Source organism: Mustela nivalis, assembly GCF_964662115.1.
Source record: "Mustela nivalis genome assembly, chromosome: 8".
Classification (NCBI taxonomy): Eukaryota; Metazoa; Chordata; class Mammalia; order Carnivora; family Mustelidae; genus Mustela; species Mustela nivalis.
Genome location: NC_139027.1, coordinates 84,914,904 through 84,941,869, shown reverse-complemented (window position 1 = coordinate 84,941,869; position 26,966 = coordinate 84,914,904). Strand labels below are relative to the sequence as shown.

Sequence of the window (26,966 nt, the reverse complement as noted above, 5' to 3'; positions counted from 1 at the left end):
CCTCCCGCCACAGTTTGTTCCATGAGTTTTATCTGCATCTAGTAACAGTAATAAAACTATGATTTGAAGGGGCAAACAGGTGAGTTGGTTCCAAACATAAACCACTTTTCAGCTTTCGTGATGATTTTCTTACACCAAGCGCTGGGTCTTTAATCCTGAGTTACATTTTCATTGATGATAATGAGAACATTTTAACTTTTCTTGAATAAAATTACATACATTAAAGGTGGAGTTCTCATAAAAGCTTGAATATGTCATACATTATTAATGTTGCTGATTTTCAAGTCAAAATCGCTTAAATGCTCCTTTGAAGATAGATGTTCTAACAGACGACTTCAAAATATGCTCTAAGTGTCACCTGCCAGCTGGAGCTCTGGAGATTCAACAAAATGTCAAACAAATAGGATAGTTCAAAAGTATATTCAAGTCAATTCATTTAAACATTGGGCACCCAAGTTTTAGGAGGTCTATGGTGAAGACATTTTACTTTCATTATTTATTGGATCTGCAACATACACCAGATTTAACTAGAAAACCTCCTTGTACCTAAAATGCCATTTACAATAAAGTCACTATTTGTGGGCATTTCCCCCTTTAGGATTAGAGCCTATAACAAGAGTCGACTGAAAGTTACAAAGAGCTTTTATTATTAAATGCTAAGGAGATCTGCCAAGGTTTGATTTGGGTACAACATGTCCAAAGTAACTTTTCTTATAAGATCGGAATATTATTTAATGTTTGGCTTCTAATAGCTTTTGGTGCTTTTATATGTGCATTTAATTTGCATCTGGTGTTTATGGCTACGTCGAAAGATTAGCTTGTACCAATGCTGAAATTTATAATCAAAATATTTGTTATAAAAAGGGGAAAAAAACCTCTCAAATTTACTAAACTTCCCATGTTTCAAGGAGTGACCCATTAAAATCAATGCAGTGGTCTTCTGTTGCAGTTTTCAATTGTTGAGTATCCTTTATCCCTTCCATTATTCCATAAGACTCCTCTTCTTGTGGCTTCAGCTGGGCCATCTGCACCCCACCAGGCCATCTGTGGGGGGACCCATGACCCAGATCTGCCACAGTTATGGGCGAGCACCAGCCCTAGCCACCTGGAGTTGCCCACGTTTATAGAAGTCTGAAAAATGAAGGGCTAAGCAGGGATGAGGCCCAGAATGAGAGAAAGAGCCCCTGGGTCCTACCATACTTCCCAATGATTTGAGCCACTGGATTCCCTTTTGAAATTTTCCTCTTCTTTTTGTTCTTTTTTTTTTTTTTCCACCCTGTCTACTTTTGATTTGACTTTGTCACTTTAATAAAAAGTGCAGAAAAAACACAACCGCCCGTCCCTGTGCTTACTCCTCTCAGCCCACCTCCTTCAGTATGCCAAACTGTTGATTCCCACTTAACAAAGTGCTATATTTCGGTGAGAATGTCAAAAAGAATACAGTCGTAGTTTGGGAGCACCCAGGTTTGGGTATGAGAGTGAGGGCAGGATGGCGGGGGTGTGGACCGCCGTTCCCACCATGTCACAGTTAACGGCTGGGCTGGTGTGCCTGCTTCTGAGGCCCAGAGTATCCTGGGTTGAAAATACTTACTGCAAGAGTCATCATGTGTGACATGGGGGTGGCCACAGACATCAGGCTTAACCAAACCACACCATCGAACCTCAATCTGATGGGGCCTAGGGTATTTGACTTAGGATGGTCCCAAGTGAATCACTGTGGCTGGTATCTTTAGGTGTGGCTCGTCAGAGAAACCCCAAAGACAGCTCAAGACGGGGGGAGGCTGTTCAGCCCAGCTTACTTCAGACGAGGCCAAATCTAAGTCAAAGGAGACTCAAGCGTAAATTCCTCATTCAGCTGATTCAGTGAGCATCTGTTCCTTTTGTCACACAGGTCACACGGAGGCTCAAACATGTCACCAACTGCTGACCACAAAGGAGTTCCTGAGAGGAGAGGCAGCATGGGGGCAGAGGAGACAGGCTGCAGAGGGCTGTGAGCCAGACATGAAGGAGGCCATGGGGCCACGCTACCGAGGCCCAGTGGGAGAGTGGGATGTAGGACGAGGCCAGAGGGCTGGGCCGTGCTGGGGCTAAGATGCGTACAGTGAAAGCTGGCAGAACTATGTCGGGCCAAGCAAAAATCTTGTCAACTTAAATCTCAGAATTCTGAGTGTCCCACTGGCAGAAAAAAATTCCACCTTCCCTTGAGACTCATTATTAAGAACCAGATAGACTGAAAGAAGCAGAAACAATAAGTTTCTAACCACTTGTGAGACAAAGGACTAAATGCATCCTTGGCACCTTTTGTATCTCTTTGGGCAATAGTTTTATTTGCAAAAAACCCCAGCGTTATCGTCATTGCTGTTGGGTGCCACAGTACACATGCCTAGTACAGTTTGACAACAGGGGAGCACCCACCCTTCTGACAGCCAGGCTGGCCTAGAAACAAAGGAGGCTAGAGCAGAAAGCTGGCCAGGGAACTTTCCTCCTCTAGGGGTTTGAATCTAGCTTTCAAAAATGACAACAAAGGTTCTTCCCAAAAGTTTAGTCAGTCTGTATCTCCACGGCCAGACTGCAGACAATATGACCTTGGGAAACACCATGGGCTTGTGGGCAGGACTCAAGGTCAGCGAGGAACAAGCTTTCTGTGGGCCTTTCCCCCATAGTAAGGCGACAGCTGATCCCAAACTCCTGGTCAGCACTAAGATCTGCAAACACTAAAATAAGGTCACGTCACCCCCACACGCCCCGTCGTACTCACCCACCTCGATTTCAGTGCCCACCTCCCCGTGCTGTATTTATCTCCTTGAGAAAGACTGTGTTTCATCCCGTTGTAACCTCAGGGCGCGACAGCCAGTAAATGTTTGCTCAGTTAATAAGCTCTGCTTCCTATCTCACCACCAGGATTCCATAGGCACTGATCGGTCCTTCCGGACTGATCTCACCAATGACACACACCTATGTTGCCAGCAGTGTTAACACATTACTGAGAAGCAGACTGTTATCACAATTAGCAAACCTCCAACCCATGAAGGGGTAGGAACATGGGTAGATGGAAGGGGATGGCCCTACCCGAGGCAAACCCCCACTCTGCGGGCAGGGGTTGTCAGCCGAGGGAGGGACAGAGTGACTATTGGCCACCCCTCTGCCCAGGTGGTCGCTCTTCCAATGGGCAGCCTTCCCAGGAGCTAGCTGAGAGACAGGTGCCGGAGCAGAGGGCCCACCATCACGTGGGGCTATGCATCTGGGACTCTGAGCTGGAATTCCCTTCTTTGGGCATCAGAAAGCCTGTTCATGTGTTAGCAGGCAGGCAAAGAACACAGTCGAACATTTAAGCCTGGGGAAAAAAATCTTTTATGGTACAGGATTTTTCTATCTAATGTGAAAGCCGAATGGTAACACAGATGCCAATGAAAAGAATTTTTTTTACATTTTCATTATAATTTTTAATTAAAAATACATATTTAGTACCCCTCAACACCTACTCCCGACCCACGAGCACAAGCATTTCTGAATATGCAAAAGGGTGTATGAGACGTGGCGCGGCTCAGCTAGACAGGCTGCCACGTTACCGAGCGTGTTAATCCACTGGCAGAAACTCAGCACGCACGCAAGTCTATAGGGCCGTACCTGCTAAGTAAAATGAAATATGGTAAATACATGCAAATGAGCAAAGGGACGGCACACTCGTGGGGGCAGACACAGGTGGCCAATGGCTGGCAGAGACGACAAAGCCGAACTGCAGCCTGCGTTCCAAGCCTGGCTCTGCCACCCATGAGCCATGGACCTCAGTGATTCTCTACAGCTCTATCCCTCGGTATCTTCGTCGGTAGTAGGAGGATATCGGAGGCCCCTGTGGGCTGTTAGGAAGGCCCAGTGACAGGGGAGCACACAAAGCGCAGTGTCTAAGACACAGCAAGAGACCAAGTGACAGCCGTCACTATGTTTATTGCTGTTGTTAAAACACCTAAGGTTTTTCCTCTGGTTGAAGGCAAAGGCAGGGGCAAGTGGAGAAGAACACAGGTGGTGTTTTCCCAGGAGCGGTGTGCACATGCCTGTTTTCTTCTCAAAATGCTCCTGGGGGTCAGGCCCTCAACCTTACACCTGCTTTCCAGGTCATCACAAGAGGGAATGTACGATCGATGCAAAATGGGCCTTCGCACAGGGTGACAAAGGAGCCCTGTTTTCCTAGCAGGGATGAGCAGAAAGGCTCATGAGTTCACCTGCTGCCCTGGACAGGGCAGACACCAGTTACTATGATGCTGGGCTGTCCCCACCCGTGCTCCAAGATGGGGCCTTTGATATCCCTGGGCTCCTGGCCTCCAGGCCCTCCCTTATCTGTGTGTGGAGCTGCCTGGCTTTGCTGTGAATGAGCCTTGCGACCTTGAACACATCACTCAGTTTGCCCGATTTTGTAGAAAAGCTTGGACCAGGTCATTTCGAGCCTCATTCTGGCATTTGAGGGTTCCACAGAGAGCCCAAATTCCACTTTTTAAACTTAACTATACACATTAGAATAAAAGAAAAAAAAAAACAAAACAAAAAACCATGGAAGAACTGCGAGGGGTTCAAATGGGTTCAAATGGCCACCAACAGCATTTTTCTTAGCACTTAGGTTAAACATTATGGATTCAGCTGGGTTAAATTAGCAGCCTGAGAACCATAACCATTTTACTACTAATATTCATGCTCTACTTATAAACACTCCAGTGTTCCACATCAGACCATCCACGGGACTGATCCCCAAAAAACCAAAAATACAAAATCAGGTGAGACTCCCCTGCAAACAGCCGCCTCGGAACAGCCCCCTCTCGGGAAACACGATGGCTCCAGCCTTAAAAACGAAGAGCCGCCCTCCAGGTGGCTTCCCGGCTGCGAGAACCAATGGGCCAACTGGGGCTGTGCGGGGAGTCGGTGAGTTCGCAGCAGAGTGGAGGAGACATGAAGACACGGCAGCAGGCCGCCTGCAGCCCACCAGCTACACTCCAGCCTGGGGAGGGGATCAGGCAGGAGCCCGGCAGAACATTCCAGTGCAGGGGCGCAGCAGGAGGCGGCACCACAAGGAGGCACCCAGGTGGGTCCTGCAGGGATCCAGAGGCTCAGCATCAGGCAGCGCAACACATGCGAGTAAACAAATACACTCTCCATACCCCATGCCTGCCCCAGGGGACAGACACAAAAATGTAACAGCGAGAAGGAGTGTTGGAGACATATGGAAAGGGTCTAAAAAAGAGAGGGTGCCATATGGGGAAATGCAGTTAGAAACATGGTAAGAGGATTTTACTTCAATTCCTAGGCATTTTTAGTTCACGTTTCTCTGTTCTAAAACTTGAAGCTCCCAACATGAGTAACTCTTTAGTCAAGAAAGGGTGTTCTCTATGTTCTTTAGAAAACCAAAGCAGAAAGTGCTAATTTTAGCAAGCAGCGTACAAGACCTCGGTTTCTGGGAAATACTTAACCTGTGTTCTCATCCTTCCTCAGACAAGGGGTAGCGACCAGCCCAAGGGACAGAGCACAGTGCCTCTCGCACACCCACACGTGACTCCACGCCTGCTTCTCCTGGTCTCCTCAGGGTACGGACCCCTCCTCACTTCCCCTTACCTCTCCTGGCTTTTCTCTCATTAGCATTCTTTTTAACAATCTGTCTCGTCTCTAATTATCCTCCCACTAATCTGTTGTGAGTTGTTTTACATTTTTGGTTCTAAATACTTGGACGCTTAAGATATACAAAAACAAGTCCCAGTGTATTTTGGGTCGTTGGCACCACAATTGCCGTAGAAGCTTCCAGATTATGTGGGCAATACATTTGGCAGGTCAATTCTATTGGGAACGAGCTCCCAAGACAGAATCCTAAAGAATTCCAAAGTATGAGATGTGTAGGTATTCATGTTCATAACAACGGTAGATTATACAACAGACCAGAAAGTAAGCCCACATGCTAACTGGAACTCTGAGAACCTGCACTCCCTGTTTTGTTACTGCGAGAGAATGACAATTGGCTGGGGGAGTCCAATGTTCAAAATAGGTGATGGGGACTGAGGCGTGCACCTGTCGTATGAGCACTGGGTGATGGAGGAAAGTGCTGAATCACTGTATTGTACACCTGAAACTAACAGAACACCGTATGCTACCTAACTGGGATTTAAAAAAAAAAAAAATCAAAAGAAGTTACCTTAGTCTTTCCACATGTTATGTACAAACTTTTCGTGGGAAATGGTTTGGCTTTGCACTTTCTTGATACAAAGAACAGGTTCCGCAGAGAGTGACATAGCTCCTATAGGAATCAGGTTTAAGTGATCTTCTTACTCTTGAAGAACATTCCACCCAGGAAACAAACTTCTTCTGTGACAGGTGCACCAGAAAGAATCAGCTTCTCCTCTTGCACAGTGGATAAAATATTCAGAACTCGGGGAGTCCCCTGGCCACTGACAGCCAGCAAGTGTACATCAAAACTCATGTGGTCAATCTCCCTTCCGGCATGTGCTGATACCAGCATATGTGCCTTGCGGAAAGAGCGTGATATCTCCTGGACTAACTCCAGCACCATAGCTAGTATTAGTAACAGCAAGAAGTCACCTACAGTACGCGATTCTGATTACATACGTGTATAAATACTAAGAAAACAGACGCAGATGATTACAGACCCAGGGATGAGCTCTGGGTGAGGAGATCACGGTGATTTGTTTTTTCTCATATTTTCCAGGCTTTTAAAAATAAGAATGCCACATTAGATGGTGGTTTTAAAAAGTACCAGCATCTCAGAGATTACAAGACTGAGGAATACCTGTTTGCAGAGACCTGGGTCGTCCCAAGAAACTGTGAGTGGCCAAGATGACTGAAATGTATGTGCCCAGTACGGGCGGTTACAGGTTTGCCACTGGCGAAACGGCTCCCAAAATAAAATAATCAAATGTATAGACAAGGAGACACGTTCCCGTGACATTCGGCCTCTAAATCATTGTAATGAACGGCTTTTGCTCACCTCCACAGAAGGAACGGGACAGAATTACAAGTGACTCCCCTGGGTCAGGGAGAAAATGATGCTCACCGAAGGAGCTGGTACCCTAGCAGAGCAAGAGCGGCAAGAAACCACAAGGGCTGTACGGGCAGGGACCCAGGGAGGGATGGATTTCACTGGCAGCCATTGTGTGTGTGTCCCCAACCCTGCCCAATCTGAACCCCCAACTCTAGCAGCTGATCAACAACAGAGGTTGAAGTCGGGCAGACGTGATGTGAATTCCAACCCTGTCCCTTACTGTGTGTTCCCGGGCACATCCCTAACTTCCCAGTGTCCGTGTTTTCACACGGGGAACGAGGGTGTCAGCATGCCCCTCTTCGAGTTACTGTGAAAATGAAAACAAAAATCCATGTGGGCACCGAGTATGCTATGAGGCACAACGAGGCACTCGGAGAGAGGGTTAGTACCCTCCAATCACTGGCAGCATGTACATGAAATCCGCTTTGGGGTCCTGGTCTGAATTTTTCAGCGGCATTCGCTTTTGGTTTGACTGTGGGGTGCGGGGGGGGCCCCTTCCTGCAGGGAATGTCAGGAGCATGGGGAATGAGGGCTCAGGGAACCCTAAGGCTCTTCTGCCAGGGCACGGCTGTGGTGACCAGGCTCCCAAGGTGACTGGAGGCCTGGGACCATTCCTCAAGACAACAGAAACACTGACAGCCTATGTAAGGTCCCTAACATGCTACTGAAGAAATTCCAGGTCTCCACTGCAGGCCCTGGATACAAATATTTATATAGAAGTCCAAAACTAAAATCCCCTTAAAAATAGGGAGTGTGTTATCACAAGCATCTGAATGTTGCCTGAAGCATCCCACTGCACGTTTCCACAGGTGTCCTGCTGTCACTCAAACTCAAACAGGTCTTGTCCTCATGGCCCTGTTTCTCTTCCTACTTCTTGAATTCTCTGCTGGACATTCATTCAGGCTTAAAACTCTGTGGAGTCGTCTGTGCTAGTACTTCTCCTAGCTGCTTCACACCCACTCAACTTGAGTCCTAGGGTCTTCCTGTGAAATCCCGTCTGCTGCTGTGCTCAGGACTTAGGACATCACCCCAGGGTGGCCCTGAGGCCTCATTCCCAGCCTCCCGCAGACAGACGGCCCCCGTCCAGACCCTTTCTGAGGACCAGGACCATGCTGCCTCTCGTACGCCCTGATGGACATCTCTGTCCACCACATGGCAACTCTTGGGGGTGCCCTTTCTAAATGGTACCAGGCCTGGTATTCAGGGCCGACTGTGTGGGGTACCCAGATCCCTGAGGACATCCCTATGCTCTCCCTCACCCCAGTCCAATTAGCTCCCTGAATGTCCTCCAACACAATTTGGCTTCCAGCCTCCAAATCTTGGCTTTTGTTCTCCCTGCCTCATCTGAAGCCCCATCTGCTCTCCCAAGGGTCCACTCAGCCTGGGTATCCTTCACTGAATGACTTCAATTGTCAAGGATCGCAGGAGACAGTCACCTATCCCATTTTACAGATGATCCTAACCACTATGCATATGGCTCCATGAAGGGTGGGGCAGAGGCCCACACCGCAGTTCCCAATGACACAGGATGACACGGCGCCACAGCTTGACTGAGGGCTGCTTATTCGTGCCGGTGTCATTTTCCCAGTTCGCACAAACTTTAGAAAGCCAGGGAATGAACCTTATCCTTTCTTCATATCCCACCAGATGAAATGCCATCTGGCCAAGCTCCCACTTATGATCCACACATACCCTATGACAGCACGCTGATCCCCACATAATGTTTGCATCTCTATTTCAAAGGCTTTGGTTGTTGTTTTCAAAGGTCGCTCAGCAGGGGATAAAGCAGCTCCAAAGGGATTTCCCAGGAACAGGGCAAGGGAGGGACAGTATAGACTAGGGCTCAGCTCCCACAACCATGGGCTGGGGCACTTCTAACTCACCACTCATTTTTAACTGACCAGCTGCCCTGGTTCAAGGCCACTGAGCACATTTATAAGCATGGCAAAGATCCACAATCCTGTGGTCTCGAAACGAGAATTCCCTCATAGTCCACATAGTCACAGAGGTGGTGAGCCCAGGAGATCACTTCTGACCATCACTCTCCCATCACTACGTCAACAAAAAAAGCACACAATGAACTGACTCAAAACGGTCCGGGCTCATCCAGCCGGCAGCATGGAGCTAGTGTCAAGGAGAGAATTCTGGATAATTACAGAAAAGTTCTGAATTAAGTACTTTGGGCAACCATTCTGATGAGCGTCGGTTGGACACATCTATGCCCGGTATTATTTTTATGTTTTAAGTCCAATGGCAACAGGTGCTCAGTGATAATGCAATCTCTGAAAGGCTGGTACCAAATTTAGGGTAAGTAGATGTCTAGACAAATCGGAGGGGGGTGTGGGGAAAGCTCAAGTTTTATCTCCTCTGCTACAAGCCAACTTTCGAGCCTGGGGGGTGGTCCCTAAACCACTCACATCTATCTGTCCATTCATTTTAATGTAAAGTTACAATAATGGCGCAGCAGAAATATCATCTTCCCTGAGCCATCTGAGAGCCCCTCCTGTCTACACGATGTTCCAGCAAACCTAAATGCTCAGTGTATATTTCTACAAATAAGGACATTCTCCTCCACAACCACAATATAACCACCAAATGAGGAAGTTAACGTCAATACATTATTATTGCCCAATTCTCTGATCCCATTCAAGTTTTGCTAGTAAGTTTTTCACCTCTAAAATAAAGGACTGGATATCAATAAAATTTCCTCTAATATTCTAACTGCCTGTCTTGGCAATGGAATTCTATCACAATGCCCACTCACTAAACCTGGGTATTCAACTTGGATTTGGATTCAAACTTGAGTTGAAATCCCATCTCTGCCCCAGGACCAGCAATAGTATGCTCCTGGGGAAGTCACTTCGCCACCTCAAGTCAATCCCAGTCAATCTAAGAGCCTTGTGAATTTCACCCATGGGAACTACCCTCTCCCTGTCTGAAAGTATTAGCTCAAAAGGGTCCAAGGGCTATTTTATAGTTAGTTAGCATCAGAGAGCCTCCCTCTGCTCCCAGGTCTGGCCTGGAATCCCACGCTTGAAATCGAGTTTGGCCTGAAATCAGAGGTGGGAGTCTGGGTGCTAATCACTGGTATGGTGCTAACTGACCCAGGTATGGTCACATTGGGACAAATGCTAAGGGAACAACTGTGGGGGGTGGGTCACTTCTAGCTCCACACTCCCAGGAAAGTGGTCAGCAATGAGCACGTGTGCCTTGGAACATACCCTCCCGAGGAGGTTGCTGTTAGCTTCTAGATCATTTTGGGTAACCCAAGGCAGCATGGGGACTTAAGTGAACCACTGAGAACAGAGTTAACCTTTGGGGCTTTGCTGGGTCCCAGCTGCTGCCATGAAGTTTTAACAAAAACCGTTCTTCAGTAGTCTGAGGGAAAATGTTTGAAAAATACCTCCCTGGAAGCAGCTTCCCTATCTCAAAAGATGTAGCATGGTGCTTTAAAACACCTAACCCGCATGATTTAATAAGCGAGGCAGCAATGTCAAGGCCAGACTGTAGACCAGCAATGCTCCTCACCACTGAGCAAAGAGCTGCATGGTTTGAGCCCTTCAGAATATCAAGTGGGCTCGGCCAAGCAGAAAGGGTTCTTAACAATTGCTTCTTGTTATCTGCGGAAAAGTTCTCTTTGACTATTCATGGTCAAAAGTTGAATATGAGAGGGGATCCGGTATCTAAATGTTTTGCTCATGTGCAAATAAGAGCTCATAGTGTTTTAGTCAATTATAAATTATTAAAGGAAAAGAAAGAATGTTAATCCTTTCCTAACAGAGATCTTTTTGTCAAAGGTACTGCTTTTTAGAAAGTTAACCTAATGAACTATTATTGCATGTGATTAAATTGAATTTTCCACTCAGAGCAACTGAGTGTAAGAAAGCAGGAGGGAACTCCACAGAGTTCCAGTTCTCTGCAGCAGAGATGTAAACACATTTATAACACCATGACTTTGCTGAGGAGTCCAGTGCTATTTTGTTCCAAACCAGGCACCTGCCAGGGAAACCTTTACTCTGGGGCCTGAGGCATCAGGTGGATTTCCATAGCATGAAAAAATCACAAAGGTGGATGACACCACGAGGAACTACTAGAAGGTTGACACAATGCCAGGTAGTTTTCCACATAATTTTCACTCCTTCTAATATGCCCTGGAGAGAATTTTTGCCGGCTGCATCACCAACTAAAATCACACTGTAACTGTGACAGCATGCTGGTGACAATACTTTAAGCAGGGAGCCACAGACATTCGGCTCTAATCTTTTTAGCCATGGGGACGAGTGGGAAGCAGGATGGGCCTCGGGTTTTCTCACCTTCTTTGTTGACAATGATGCTGTGGCAGGCCTGGCTGTGGGGAATTAAGAAGTCCCTCCACTGTGGGGATTTCTTGTCGGGGAGCCTCCCTTCCCTTTGCTACTGCTGAAGAGGGCAGTGGCAAACTCAGGCCGGAATACTAACGTCTCTCTTGGTGCAACGAAAGCAAGACTTCGGGCCAGCATGGTGAACACAAAATAAAGATACACAAAAATGGGTGGGGGGAGCATCCCTCCACAGATACTGATGTTGGAAATATAATTTTGTGTTTTTACAACATGTAATGCTTAGCACAAATGTGTCCAAGCAGATGCGCGCCTGAACTGTGACTGAGGCCTGGTGGGGAGCTGTCACCTTCCAGGAGAGGAGCATGCGTTCCTCAGGCAGCTCTCGAGAGCCAAGGGGAAAAAGTTAAAGAAGAGCAAACTCCGATTCTATTTAAGGGAGAGCTTTCGAGCAATCTGTGTTCTCCAAAAATGGAACTGGCTGACTGTCGAGGTAAAAGTGTTCTGGCAGAGCTGGTGGCCATCTGTCAGGGGCGGGGCAGTGGCCCAGCACCCAGCACCCAGCACCCAGCTCCAGGAGGGGCTGGTGGAGTGAGGCTCCTCATGCTGAGAGACCAGAGTTCCCCCAGCACCCAGTACCCAACACCCTGCTCCAGGAGGGGCTGCTGGAGTGAGCTCCTCTATGCCAAGAGCCCATAGTTTCCCAGCACACCAACCGGATTACAGCTCGAGAAAAAGTAGACACAGAGTGAGACATCTAGTTAATGGTTTCAATTTGAGGCTTTTTCTTTCCTCCTTCTTCCAAGTGAAAGGAAAAAAAAAATTACAAGGTATTCCAAGGAATTTCTAGATAGGTCAGAATGCTTGCTTTCCCTCCAATTATCTCATTCAATTTCTCAGTATTTCATTCTTTACTATAATACCAAGAAAAATTTTTAAAAATGCATTAGAAAGAAAACAAAACAAGTCAAGGATGTTTAACAGCTCCCAAAGAAGGTACGTTGGTGGGCGAGAGGCTGAAATTGGAAAAAATAAATAAAATTAAGCTTAGGTATTTATCTGTTCATGCTAACTGCATTTCCACCAGTTAATGAAGAGTTAGTTATAGGTAAAGGACAACAATGTTTCTTTCAAGTGACCTGCCTGGGGAAAAAAAATTACAGGGGTATCAGGTTAATGGAAAAAGAATCAGACTGCTCATGCAAAATGAAATTTCTATATCAGCCTCAGACTCTGTGATAGCTGGCGTGATTCGTACTCAGGCCTGTGTCTCATTTCTCTTTCTGCGTCACAAAAATAACCTAAGCCCTAACACAAAAACACTACCGAATAAATGAAGTCTTTCAGTGGATCCGAAGAGAGACTGAGCAGACTCCCCAAGACTGCATGAAATTTTAGACGAGTATTTCCCAACACCCACTACACTCGGTGCATTGTTTTCTTTCTAGTTTTCCCACCTGCTCCCTTCCCACCTCACAGGAAACAAATCCTCCTGTTACAAAGAAAAAGGGAAAAGTCAAGTAAATGTAACACAGGTAATAATACTGACTTATTTCATAGCAAACTCTTAAGTGATGACCAGCAGCCTCAGGTACGACCTGCATTAGACTCATACAAGGAGTAAACACTAACTTCTGTAAATGGCGGTGGGGCTCATCATTCTTCGGTGAGGCCCTCAGTTACTGCCACACGTCATCTGAAGCAGTCACTACTGTAAATATATCAGGTATGTGCACTAAGACAAGAGGGGACACCATTAACCTGAGGTGATTCAAGGTGGTCTGGGTCACGTTGGGATACAAGGCACGTGGGAAGAAAATCGAGTGACAAACCAATTGGGTTGAGGTACCATTGGTCCCCACCTGAGTGACGGCTGTCAGCCTCTGGCATCACGCTGGGGCGTGCCCACAGCCACCTGAGCTAACACTGGCCAGGGCTGTGGTATGGACATCATCTGTCCAGGACAGGGGGAAAAACCCACCCGGTTCAAAGTGCTCTTCGCTCCTTCCCACTCTATGCATGAAGGCACGTGGACAGGGTTGTGTGAGACGCAGAAGACCTGATGCGGTGCTGCAGGTAGAGTGGCTGACATTTTTGGAGGTGGTAATTCCCCATGAGGAACCTCCAGAAAATGGATGCCAGGAGACCGAGACACATGCGCAGGGGTCCCTACCACACAGAAGTGTCAACCTCTGTTAAGACTCCAGACTCTAAAATCTACAGGAAATGACAAGCATGGTATTTCTCCAAAGACAACTAGAAAGATGTCAACTTTAAAACAGACCTTTTTAAACACACATACATGAACTAGAAGGATGAACGCTCTCCCCTCCAAACACACCAGGCTTCTTCGCCTTGCCTAACAGGAAGTAGTTGAGCTCTAATCCAGGTCCTCCCGCGTGGGGCGCACTCACCTAGTGTGTCCTTCAGGTTCTTCACCAGGGAGCCCTTCTTCAGGCTGTTCTTCCTCTCCACGTAGTTGGACGGCACGTAGCCCGTCCGGTTGGCCGCGTTCCTCACCCGCCACCACGTCTTGGAGTCATCCAGCAGCCATAGGCGCTCGTTCTTCTTGATGTCCAGCTCCTGGTCCTGTTGGGCTGTGTAGTCCCACTTCGCTATCACAATAACTTCTTCTGTCATCTTTCATGGAGTCCTTCTGCCAGCAAAACATTTGGAGACGTTCATTAGAGAACCAACCAAACACTTCACCCTGCGCATCAACTTGAAAAATTATGCACTGACAGCTTTTATTACAACTTGGCAACCGGTTTCCTCCTGGGTCTCGAAATGACCTTAAGATGACCTTCTTTCAGCATGCTTTAGTATTCTGTTTAGAGACAGCAACTTAAGAAAACAAATCCTCATTTTGTACACTGGGAAATCTGCCTGCTGGGCCAAAACCGAAAATGAACTTTCCAAAAATTCTAAGTAACGATGTCATAATTAAATGTGTTCACTTGATTAAGTAACAGCAGCTCCTTGTAGCTATGTTTATAGCCATGTCTCAAGATCTGCTGAATTTTATGAGTGCACTTAATGTACACACACACCCAAACTGCTCTTATAAATTAAAACTAAAATAAATGTGGTATCCTAGACAGGCTCCTGAAACAAAAAGGAAATCAGTGGAAACAACAGTGAAATCTGAACAAGATGTTGTTAATAGTAACACATACCAATGTTTGTCCGTTGGTTTTGACAAATGTACCATGGCTGTGGGAGATGTTAACACTAGATAGCAAACTAAGGAAAGGATATATGGGAATGCTCTGTACTATCTTTGCAACTTTTCTATACATATGAAATTACTCTTGAGGGGCACTTGGGGGGCTTAGTCAGTTAAGCATCTGCCTTCGGCTCAGGTCATGACCTCAGGGTCCTGGGATTGAGGCCCGAATCCAGCTCCCTGCTCAGTGAGGAGTCTGCTTCTCCCTTGGCCTTTGCCCCTTCCCCTACTCCTTCTCTCTTTCTCAAATAAAATATTTAACAAAAAATAATAAAATAAAATTACTCTTGAAACCTGGACACTCATAACTGGCAAAATTTGGAAGTGATCAAGATGTCCTTCAGGAGGTGAATGAATAAACTGTGGTATATACAGGTAACGGAATGTTACTCACTGTTAAAAAGAAATGAGTTATCAAACCATGGAAAGGCACTGCTAAGTAAAGAAGTCACTCTATAACGGCAACCCCCGGTCTCATTCTCACAAAGACCCTTTTCTTGACAAAACTTTAGTCAGGCCCCTCTGAATCCTCTTTCCAGACTAGGCCTCAACCTCTACACTTCCACATTTGTCTCTGCGTGTCCCAATTTTACTAAGAATCCTGCCAAGCTGGTTTAGCCAGAATCCTCCACTCTTACCCAGGTGATGCCCCATTGCCTGGCGTACCTTCAGGAAGACTCCTGTCAGGTCAGTTTACTCAGAATCCCTCCTGATATTTCCTCTCAGTAACTCCATTCATCTATGGCCTACCTTACTCCTTGGCTATGAACTCCCATTTTTCCTTCTTGTATTTAGAATTGAGCCCAAATGTAACTCCCTTGCAGTAATGCCTCAGTAAATTCTGCTTCACCCTTCTCCCCACCCCCAACCATCTATCTATCTATCTATCTATTTATTTATTTGACTGACAGATCACAAGCAGGCAGAGAGGCAGGCAGAGAGAGAGGAGGAAGCAGGCTCCCAGCTGAGCAGAGAGCCCGACGCGGGGCTTGATCCCAGGACCATGACCCGAGCCGAAGATAGAGGCTTTAACCCACTGAGCCACACAAGCACCCCTGCTTCACCCTTCTTCAACAAGTGTCACGAATATTTTTTCTCTTTACCGATGCCAACTCTATGACATTCTGGAAAAAGCAAAGCAATGGTGATAGTAAAAAGATCAGCGGTTGCCGGGGCAAGGGAGGCAGGTGGGATGAACAGGTGGAACGTAAGATTTTTAAAGGAGTGAAACCGCTCTGTATGATACTTTAATAGTGGATACACGTCATTATACACTTGTCGAGACCCATAAAACAGGCTACACCAAGAGCGAACCATCCCAAAACATAAAGTTTATTAAAACCAGAGATAAATATAGTATATTATACATCTAGTTAAGACAGTTTTGGAAGTAATAAATAGCAGAGGCATAGCTGAGTGACTGAAATGAATATAGTTATCAACTGTGTGAGCAGCTCCGTACTTTTTGGGTACAAGATGGCCCAGTATTTCTTCCAGCAAAAAATTCGATATTCAGTCCTTCAACTGACTGCGTTTCCTTAAAACTTGGAAGGAAGGGATAACGGAAAGACTCTTGACTAAAACCCTCTTCCCCTCTGACAGAGACAATTCCTTATCCTTTTCTAGGGATGACTTTAGGATTATATAGGGAATCATGTGCATTGGCTCCACGGAGGCCCAAACACCATTTTTAAATAACATGACACTTTCTACTGGATGCTAAGGCAACTTATAAATAATACATGTTCTCCTGTTTCTTGAATTAACTTCCAAATTTAGAGATAACAAACCTTTTGGGAAGGAGGAAATATTTAATAAACCTTATGCATAATGTATGCAACATCCAAGAGGACAGAGTTTCACACAACGCTCATTTCCAAGCTGGAGACCATTTTGTTACATACTTTTGGGAAATCTCCAGGCCCTACTATGTATTTCTCTCTCTCCTGACCTGTCAGGGTTAAACTTTTCACAGTCATAAAGGCAGTTTTTCTTTTCTTTCTTTCTTTCTTTCTTTTTTTTTTTAAATAATAATGAGAGCAGTAATAGGATTGGGGCTCAGAGAATATCCCATTTGAATACCAGGTTTGTTTCTTAATTACACAGTTTTCAAGAGAGTTCTTTTTTTAAAGATTTTTTTTTTTTTAATGTATTTATTTGACAGACAGAGATCACAAGTAGGCAGAGAGGCAGGCGAGGCGGAGAGAGAGGAGGAAGCAGGCTCCCCGCCGAGCAGAGAGCCCGACATGGGGCTTGATCCCAGGACCCTGGGATCATGACCCGAGCTAAAGGCAGAGGCTTTAACCCACTGAGCCACCCAGGCGCCCCTTCAAGAGAGTTCTTAACAAGACCAGCCTATCACATAAGACCAATCAGAGCAATTTATTTCTTTCCAGCATGATTTAACTGCATGAACAACAGTCAAGTATGGAGCTAGCTTGGCAGAGTACCCTAACATCACTGAGAGCTTAAACACATGTGGTGCCTGGGCTCTAACACAGACCAGTGGTATCAGAATCTTGAGGAGTTAGGTCTGAGCATCAGGTTTTTACAGTTCAGCTTTCTGGCAGGCCTTAGAAGGGAGAAACCAAGTAAGAGGGAACTAAGTCACCACATGCCATCTCAGGATACTTTCCTTGGGTCAGTAGACTATGGATGATCACTAGAACTTTGAGTGTGTGATGGGTACCTGACACAGGTCAATTCGTTTAATCTCCAGAAAACCCACCTTTCAGGAAGTTGGTATGTTTTAGGAGACTGAAGATCACAGAGATTAAGTGATGGGTGGAACAACAGAATCAGGATCTGAGCCCCGGGTCTGTCGACTCCCAAATTAGTACTCATGTGCCCCCTTTCGGGGTGGGTGGCTGGGTGAGGGTCTAATGTGTGATGCGCATTTTGATGGGCTTATTTCAATCCGGGAAATCTAGGATTCTAGACCAGGTGAAAATAAAAAGTTCCTTCGCACCTAGAGAATGATAGCAATGGGTTTCAAACCTATTCTAAGTGACTTAGGACAGCTTCCCATCACTGTAAAAACTTCACGAAGTCAGCCAATCAATAGGTGCTTTGTCCCAGTGCTTCAGACGGTAGCCAATCAACAAACACCTCACCCCGATGGAGCCCACCAATCAATAATCACCTCACCTCAAAGGTAACAGAATCCACCAATCAATAAACGCCTTACTCCAGAGATTGAGTGTTAGCCAATCAACAGCAGTGCCAATGGAAAGAAGACGAGGTGGGAGTAATAGCAGGGACGACAGAAGGAGGTGATGCTGACCCAGGTGCATGGCAGGAAACCGGGATGTGGGGAAAAGGGAAAGGAGGCTGATTTCAGTCTTAGAAGGTGGGTGGGTGGGGGAGCTGGTCAGTGGAGCCAGAGAGGGGCTCTCCAGGATTGAGAGGACTAAACAAAAGAATTAAGGATACTAAGCAAGAGAATTAAGAATAATGACTCCAGAAAATCATTTAAAATAAAAAGTGAGCAGAATATTTTATCTCTGGATTTTTTTTTTTTAACGTTTTTAATTCCAATTAGTTAACTAACAGCCTAACAGTAGTTTCAGGCGTATGACACAGTGATTCAACAATTCCAAAGAACACCCAGTGCTCATGACAAGTGCCCTCCTTAGACCCCATCTCCTATTTCATCCATCCCCCGACCTACCTCCCCTCTGGTAACCATCAGTGTGTTCTCTATAGTTAAGAGTCGGCTTCTTGGTTTGTCTTTCCTTTTTCCCTTCTGCCTGTCTCTTTTGTGAAATCACCTAGTATTTGTCTTCCTCTGACTTATTTCACTTAGCATTATACTCTCTAGATCCAGCCATGTTATTGCAAATGGCACGATTTCACTTTTTATGGCTGAGTAATATTCCATTGTATATGTATACCACATCTTCCTTATCCATTCATCAGCTGAAGGGACACTTGGGCTGCTGCCATAAGCTGGCTACTATAAATAAAGCTGCTCTAAACCTAGGGGTGCATGCATCCTTCTGAATTAGCGTTTCTGTATTCTTGGGTTAACACCCAGTTGTGTGATTGCTGAATCATATAGTACTTCTATTTTCAACTTTTTGAGGAACCTCCATACTGTTTTCCACAGTGGCTGGAGCAGTTTGCATTCCCACCAGCAGTGCAAGAGAGCTCCTTTGGGTATCCTCTGGTTTGGTTTTGTGTTTTTTGTTTGTTTACTTGTTTGTTTTTAAGCCATTTCAATGTGAAGTTCTGTACCTTTCCCCTACTCTGCACATCACCCTGTAGCCCAGCAGAGGTTTCATTTTCCTTCTCTTTGCCAACACAGGTCAGAAAAGCCACCTGGAGGCCCATCTGGAGGCAACTCCAGGTTGGCCAAGAGTTCAAATCCCATCCCTTTTGCTCAGCGGCTCAACAGGAGGCCACGTTCTTTCAGTTGCTATAGTGTGTAGGATATATTGGAATAGAAAGAAATGCAGCTGAATCAAGATTATTCCATACCAAAATTAGATTTAATTTTCTAATAGCAAGAAGCCTTAACAGAACAAAGTCTGAAAAAGTACACTCTAACTGCTGAATGTTAAGTGAGACAGTATTTTGATTTAGTCTAAATATCAGAGAGGTCAGCGCCCAAAAAGTAGGCACGTTTATCACTCCAGCTTAAGCAGTTCAAGAAATCTCATTTTTGCCTTTGTTAACTGTAGCTAATTAAGTTATCATTAAGTTATTAAACCAACAGAAAGAAGAACCACATATTTGATATCATACAGCCAGATCCTATCTTAAATGGCATGTGGCCGCTGTAGAATAGAGCTTAGCAAGAACCTCATGTCATACTGGATAAAAGGCACACTCAAAGAATCTAGCAAATGAAGCTGCTTTTTTCAAGATTTAGGTGGGAGAAGATTTAAAAAAAAAAAAAAAAAGTCTAGAATAGCTATAAAAACTTTCTTAGCTCAAAAGTTTTCACTAATTCCTAAAATATCTAGGGCCCTATTTTCTTTCTAAAAAAACAACCCTGTCCCACCATGTGGCAGTGGTTGTTTGGGCTTTAGGCACCTGGTTTGATGCGAAGTTCAAGGATAAGGTGGACTGATGATTCAAGGTTAATATACGACTGCCTTGTGGGACATCTGGGTGGCTCAGCCGGTTCAGTGTCCACCTCTTGGTTCTGGCTCAGGTCATAAGAGGGACCCGCGTTGGGCTCTGCCCTCAGCACAGAGGCTACCTAAGACTCTCTTTCTCTTTCCTCCTCTGCTCCTCCCCCCATATGCTCTTTCTCTCTGAATAAAAATAATTCTTAAAAATTTTTAAAAGAAATACATATATACATCTGCCTCATTTACACTTCTACCAACAAACTAATTTAGCTCACTAAAGAAAAGACTCACAGAGCTTTGAAAAACTGCCAATTTCACTTTGCAATATAAACCGTACATGGACAGAATAGGATTTCTTAAACTTAAGTCAAAATGAATAGATAGATAAGTAGACAGACCAAAAAGGTGTAACTCCTTACCCCCAGAATATTAACTTGGAATTTCATAAAAATATCTATGTGCACACGTGGATACAGACCTATCAAAATATACGTGTCTATGGGCAAATAGTGTAGAGACCAATCATGTAGGAAACAAAAGTAAGACTATGTGAAAAAATTTACTGTCCTCCCTACTTTGATTTTCAACATAGAGTCTGAATTACTCAAATAAAACAATGTACTTCACTACAGGTCTAAAGGACTTTTTTTCCTTTGCAACATTTCATGCCTTCAATGTAGTCAACCTATTATTATGGAAAATCATTCAAATATAGGCTTTTAGCAGATGAGGAACGAAAGAATGATAGCCCCCCCAAAGGTATCCCGAACCTCCTATCTACAAACCCGCGAATGTGCCAATGTGCTAGATTACATAGCAGAGTGTAATTAAGGGAGCTCATCAGCTCATTTTGAGAAGGGGAGGTTATCCTGGATTATACGGGGGGGCCAGTGCAATCACAAAAGTCCTTACCAGCAGGAGAGGGAGGCGGAACAGTCAGAAATTTGGAAACGCTGCACTGCTTCATTTGAAGACAGAGGAAGGCGCTGTGAGCCAAGGGAAGAGGGCAGCTCCATGAGCTGGAAAAAGTGAGGAACAGATTCTTCCCTAGAGCCTCCAGATGAAACACAGCCCGGCAGAAACCCTGATTTTAGCCCTGTGAGCCCAGGTATAGGATTTCTGACCTCCAGAAATGCGAAGAGGATAAGCGTGGGCTGCCTTAGGCCACAACAGCAAACCCATTCAGTGAGTAAATTCCGCTAAGGTCAGTCCCAAAAGGGAACACCTTCTGGGTTTTCCCTCCTGTATTCCAATGCCTTTGTCTCTTGGTGTCTATTGGCAAATATCTAAAAACAGGACACTTGCATTAAGGAGATATACTCAAAGAAACCGTCCCAGAAGCAAATGAAATGCCTTCTAACTTCCTTATTAAAGTCTTAAGTTGTGCTGTAGATAAAAGACTTGCCAGATGCCAACTAATTTGACAGGAGTTGGCAGGAATGTGCGGTACCCTGTGGGGGAAGAGAAAGGCCAGTTGGTGGCTATTTACAAGCAGGATCAGTAATTACAGCTAATACACTTCAACTTTAAGTAGGACACAATATGGAATCCAGAGGCTGTTCCAACTCACAGTAAGTTAATTAAGCCATGACAAGAGTCAAGGTCTTACTACTTCGCAGAGGCACACAAATGCCACACACAAAAGAGAAAATGTTCAATGGCGCGAGGCTCGCTGCACCTTTTTACCGCAGGAGAGAAGTGCCAATGCAAGCTGCCAGTCGAGTGGTTGAGGGGTGCATGCTTGTAGGTGAGCAAAGCCACCCCCCTCGTCCCTACACGACACTGCTGTGTATGTGCGAGCTTGTCAGATGTTTCAGACCTTCTGAAACAGAGGTCATCTACAGGTATCGTCAGTGACTGATCATCCTCAGGCATAATTAAATAACCTATCCAAATCCACAGGGCTGTGAAGGGCCTGGACAGGGGTCTGAAGCTGAAGCTTTATATCCGTTATCCTCTCCGGCCTTGGAGTGTTTGCCGGGAGCAGAATTCTACAGCATGTCTAGAGAAAGAAATCCGGAGGGCAAGGCAGATACGGAAACATAAGAACCAAATTTCAATTTTCTTTTTGATAAATAGGTAAGCAAAAATCCTAAGGGAGGAAGAGACCAGGTGCTCCTGGTCTTCCAGGTGCTGTCCAGGAAGGCCTTGTTGGCTTTTTAACAACCCACTGGAGGAGGGGCAAAGGCAGACCAGCTGCAAGGGATGTTTCCCCGATTGCCAAACACAAAGTTGAAGAGCTCAGTTCCTCCCTTGGTGCCAGTGCAGGCCCACTGGTGTTGCTTCCCTGCAGCCGCTCCTGCTAAGCAGGGCTGAAAGGGACAGGGCTCAGGCTTCCGACACACTGAAAGAGCCCAGCAGGTTATTTTGGACAAGGTCTTTTTTATGATTTGCTGCTAATTCTGTTGGATGACAGAGCCTGTGGCCTGTAAAGTCTCTGAATTTGCAAAGTTGCATTTGTGATTGTTCCTCTCTAGCTGGAGAAGGCTAGGGTTTGAAATGCAGTCGTAACACCAACCAGGCAGGTGACGCTGGGGGAAGTTGCCTGACCTCTCTGACCTCCATTGCTGTGTTTGGCGGTGGGGTCAGGGCTTCTATGAGGATGAAATGAAACAATCCACAGGAAGTACCTGCTACCTGGTCCATGCTGGATCCGTGGCAGACATTCTTGCTCCCCCTAGTCAGGGGATGCCATCACAGGACTCACTAGACTTCAATGCGGGGCTTCAAAAATACATCACCCTAGATTATGACAGTTTCAGCTAAAAACAGTGAAAGAATTTAAAATAACAGGTAATACTCAATGCTCTAAGGTAATGTCACAAAACTGAGATGCCATAGTGCCATCAATCCTATTTTGGAAGTTTTACCAAGAGATCCCCATGGGGGGGCGCCTGGGTGGCTCAGTGGGTTAAGCCACTGCCTTCGGCTCAGGTCATGATCTCAGGGTCCTGGGATCGAGTCCCACATCGGGCTCTCTGCTCAGCAGGGAGCCTGCTTCCTCCTCTCTCTCTCTGCCTACTTGTGATCTCTCTCTGTCAAATAAATAAATAAAATCTTTAAAAAAAAAAAAAAAAAAAAAAAGAGATCCCCATGGGTCGCAGGTACACCCTGGCTCCTGCTGGGGCTAATACAGATGATATCTGCTTGCATTCAGCCTAGAGAGAATTTTCATGTGTCCACAGTATTTATCACAATACATTTTATAGACAAATAGGTGTAGCCAAGTTATTTCCAAAACATAAATGTTTTAAAGATTTTATTTGTTTGAGAGAGAGAATGCATGGGGTGGGGAGGGGCAGAGGGAGAAGCAGACTCGCTACTGAGCCAGACATCGGGCTCGATCCCAAGACTCTGGTATCATGACCTGAGCCAAAGGCAGACACCCAACTGACTAAGCACCCAGGTGCTCCTTAAAACATAAATTTACAGTGTGTGCTGAGGTTTATTCCAGAGAACCGGCCAGTGAAACACCACCAAAGAGGGGAGGTCACTTGTCTTTTTTTCTTCTTTTCCTTTGCTGCCTGCTCCTCCCTAGTGCTGCTGGCCCCTTCCCCACCCCTGGAGCTCTGCAAGCAAGCTCCCTGCTGGCTCCAGGGCTCTTGCTCTGGGCTTCTATTCCCAGTGCTGCTGGCTCTACATCCCACCAACGTTCGTTCCCACCCCACCCCCCGCCCACGGGGCTTGTCCTCATGACTCAGAGTAGCTCTGACCACTTTCTAAAGACTAATTACAGTATCAGCAGAAGCTCAGGCACACAATCTGCCACACGATTTCTTTTTTAAAATTGTGGTAAAATACACATAATGAAAGATCTACCATTTTAACTAATTTTAAGAGTACAGTTCAGGGGTAGTAAGTACATCACACTTAGACAACCTGCATCTCCAGAGCTTCTCCGTCTTCTAAAACTGAAACCAGATACCCATTACACACTAATTTCCCATCGCCCCTCGCCCCCCACCCCCCCCACCCCCCCAGCAACCACCATTCTACTTTCTGTCTCTATGAATGTGACTACTCATATAAGTGTTGTCCTTCTGTGCCTGGCTTATTTCACTCAGCATAAAGTCCTCAAGGTTCATCTACATTGTACCAAGTGTCAGAATGCCCTTCCTTTTTAAGCCTGAAAAATATTCCATTGCATGGATAGACCACATTTTGTTCATCCATTCAACCAGCGATGGACATATGGGCTTACTTCCCCCTCTTGATTTTTATGAATAACACTGCTGTTGAACATGAATGGGCAAATATTTCTCCAAGACTCTGTTTTTAATTCTTTGGGGTACATACCTCAAAGTGGACTGGATCATATGGCAACTGTTTCAATTTTTTTGAGGGGCCTCTATCCTGTTTTCTATAACAGCTGGCACCATTTCCAATTCCCACCAGCAGTGTACAAGGTTCCCAGTTTCTCCACATCCTCATCAACATTTGCTATTTAGTTGTTTGATAGCAGCCATCCTAGTGGGTTTGTACACATACTTTCTTAAGTGAACCTTCTTTTTAATGGATACTGAAGAGGATTTGTTAGTGGATGGCAATTCTCAAGAAAAAAAATTTTTTTTATTAACATATAATGTATTATTTGCCCCAGGGGTACAGGTCTGTAAATCATCAGGCTTATACATTTCACAACACTCACCATCCCCAATGTCCATAACCCCACCACCCTTTCTCTAACCCTCACCCCCTCAGTTTGTTTCGTGAGATTAAGAGTCTCTTATGGTTTGTCTCCCTCCTGATCCCATCTTGTTTCATTTTTCCCTTCCCTACCCCCACAACTCCCCACCCTACCTCTCAAATTCCTCATATCAGAGAGATTATATAATTATTTTTCTCTGATTGACTTATTTCACTCAGCATAATACCCTCTAGTTCCATCCACATTGCAAATGGTAAGATATCATTTCTTTTGATGGCTACATAGTATTCCATTGTGTATATGTACTACATCTTCCTTATCCATTCATCTGTTGATGGACATCTAGGTTCTTCCCATAGTTTGGCTATTGTGGACATTGCTGCTATAAACATTCAGGTGCAGGTGCCCCTTCGGATCACTACATTTGTATCTTTGGGGTAGATACCCAGTAGCGCGATTTCTGGGTCATAGGGTAGGTCTATTTTCAACTTTTTGAGGAACCTCCATGCTGTTTTCCAGAGTGGCTGCATCAGCCTGCATTCCCACCAACAGTGTAGGAGGGTTCCCCTTTCTCCACATCCTCGCCAGCATCTGTCATTCCCTGACTTGTTAATTTTAGCCATTGTGACTGGTGTCAGGTGGTAACTCACTGTGGTTTTGATTTGTACTTCCCTGATGCTGTACCCAAGGAGTACAGGTCTACAATTGACTTGTAGCACTTAGAAAGAAAGTTTTATACTTTATAATTCATCTCTGGTATTCTGCTCTATCCCACGCCCATTTTTTTCTTTTTAAGTGAACACTATTAATTTATACACACTAGCAGGATCAGACACTCCCCCAAATTGAACCATATTAAGAAAAACACCTCAAAATGTGAGTTTGTAGGTGTTCATCACCAAGCAACTAATTTTACTACATGAAATGCCTGGACACAACCAGAATTCCAAAGACTAGACTAGTAAGTCAATACGACTCAATAGTGCCTCAGAAATATTCCAGAAGAGAGAGAATTGGAGTTCTGTTGCTTCAGTGGAATCTAGTAAGTGTTATTCTTTATACTACTTTTAGACATAATTTACCACTCAGGCCCTGAGAGTATCCATTTTACTAACCTTTGTTAACTGGTCTCCATTTCTGCATGAGCCTCTTAGACATTAGTCACACTAAGAAGCAGATTATGAATGTTAAGGCCTGAGTACCATCATTTGGAGACTCGCTGTCAACGTAGTAAGCCAATTTTATCATACAGTATTAACTGTAAAACACATGGAATTCCAAATACCTGCACTGGACCTGGAACCAACAGACACCACCTTACACTGACCTGGAAGATCTCACAGTAACGGGGTCATGAGACAAAGGAGAACAGTGGAAACCACTCCCTCCGCCCCTCCTCCCCCAAAAGCAAACTCCTACAGGCAGAGCAGGGAAATGGCTAGGCAGACAGGAGAAATGAGGAGATACTGGTAAAAAGGATGTAAGCTTTTTAACTGTTAGGTCTGACATCTCCTGGAAAACAGTAACTACGGTTGATAATAGTGTATTGGATAATTGAAATTTGCAGAGAGAACTTCGATGCTCTCACCAAAATAAATAAATATGTGCTGTGATGGGTGTTTTCATTAACATCTAGGTGGGGAGAATCCTTTCATGATGTATATGGTAAATCACCACAATGCACACTTTGTGTATATATATATATATATATATATATATATATACACACATAAATAAATTACAATTTAATTTGCCAATTACACATCAATAAAGCTGATATTAAAAAAGGAAAATATTCATCTATGAAAACGGACATTGTTCTCTTTGGTGAAATTTGGCCCTCTGTTAACCCAACCAAGGGAGTGTGAAGTATTTTTAGACAATGCATGCCCACTGCTCCCAAAGTAGACACACAACCATGGATGGCCATTTTTAGGGGTTTATTAGGCTTTGCTATTTTTCCCCATGAAAGTAACTGTAATTGCTATAACTTCAGTATCTATTTCTTAAACATATCAAAATGTAAATGTCATGAGTTTTCTTGGTTTCCTAATGAATTCAGCCTCGCTAATCAATACCTGACCTTCTTCCTGACCATCTTATTATTCACAGTCCTCTCTGCCTAATGCGGAAACACACACGAGTGAAACAAGCAGCACAGGGACTTTAAAAACACTCCATGTTATCAAGGTCTCAGTGTTCAAATATAATTAAGCTGCCAAAATCATTTTCATTCTTCAGATATGCAAGGTTTGTGCCCACATTCCCAAGTCCTCGAGGTTTTCAATTCTCCTATATAATGGGGGAAGAAAAATTACTGAACACCCGTCCTTACCTAGCCCCGCAAATGGGGAGCTTTCCCCGTCATGCTGAGGACGGAGCCTGGCCCGGGTCGGGGATCTGGAATATGGAAGGGATGCTGGCGACTCCAGTTTTTTACTCACTACACACACATACCTACAAATGCTTTTATTAAGATAAATACTGACGGTTATTCCAAACATGCAACTCTTTTAAGGATGTCTTCGGGGAGCTAGGTGGCTCAGTTGATGAAGCATCTGCCTTCGGCTCATGATCTTGGGGTCCTGGGATCCAGCCCTTCTTGAGGCAGGAAGCCTGCTTCTTCCTCTCCCTCTCCCGCTGCTCCTGCTCCTTCTCTCTC

General features: G+C 45.1%; 1 protein-coding gene across 3 annotated transcripts in view; it reads right to left on the bottom strand.

Moving 5' to 3' along the window:
* Nucleotides 1–26,966, bottom strand: part of NCK2 (NCK adaptor protein 2) — a 148,226-nt gene that overhangs the window by 25,371 nt on the left and 95,889 nt on the right. For 2 of the 3 annotated variants that reach the window (XM_082743808.1, XM_082743807.1), the window contains one exon: nt 13,767–14,008. In XM_082743808.1, coding sequence (XP_082599934.1) covers nt 13,767–13,992 — 226 coding nt within the window. In that variant the 5' untranslated portion in view covers nt 13,993–14,008. The remainder of the gene's footprint in view (nt 1–13,766; nt 14,009–26,966) is intronic. The other variant, XM_082743809.1, reaches the window with a different exon arrangement.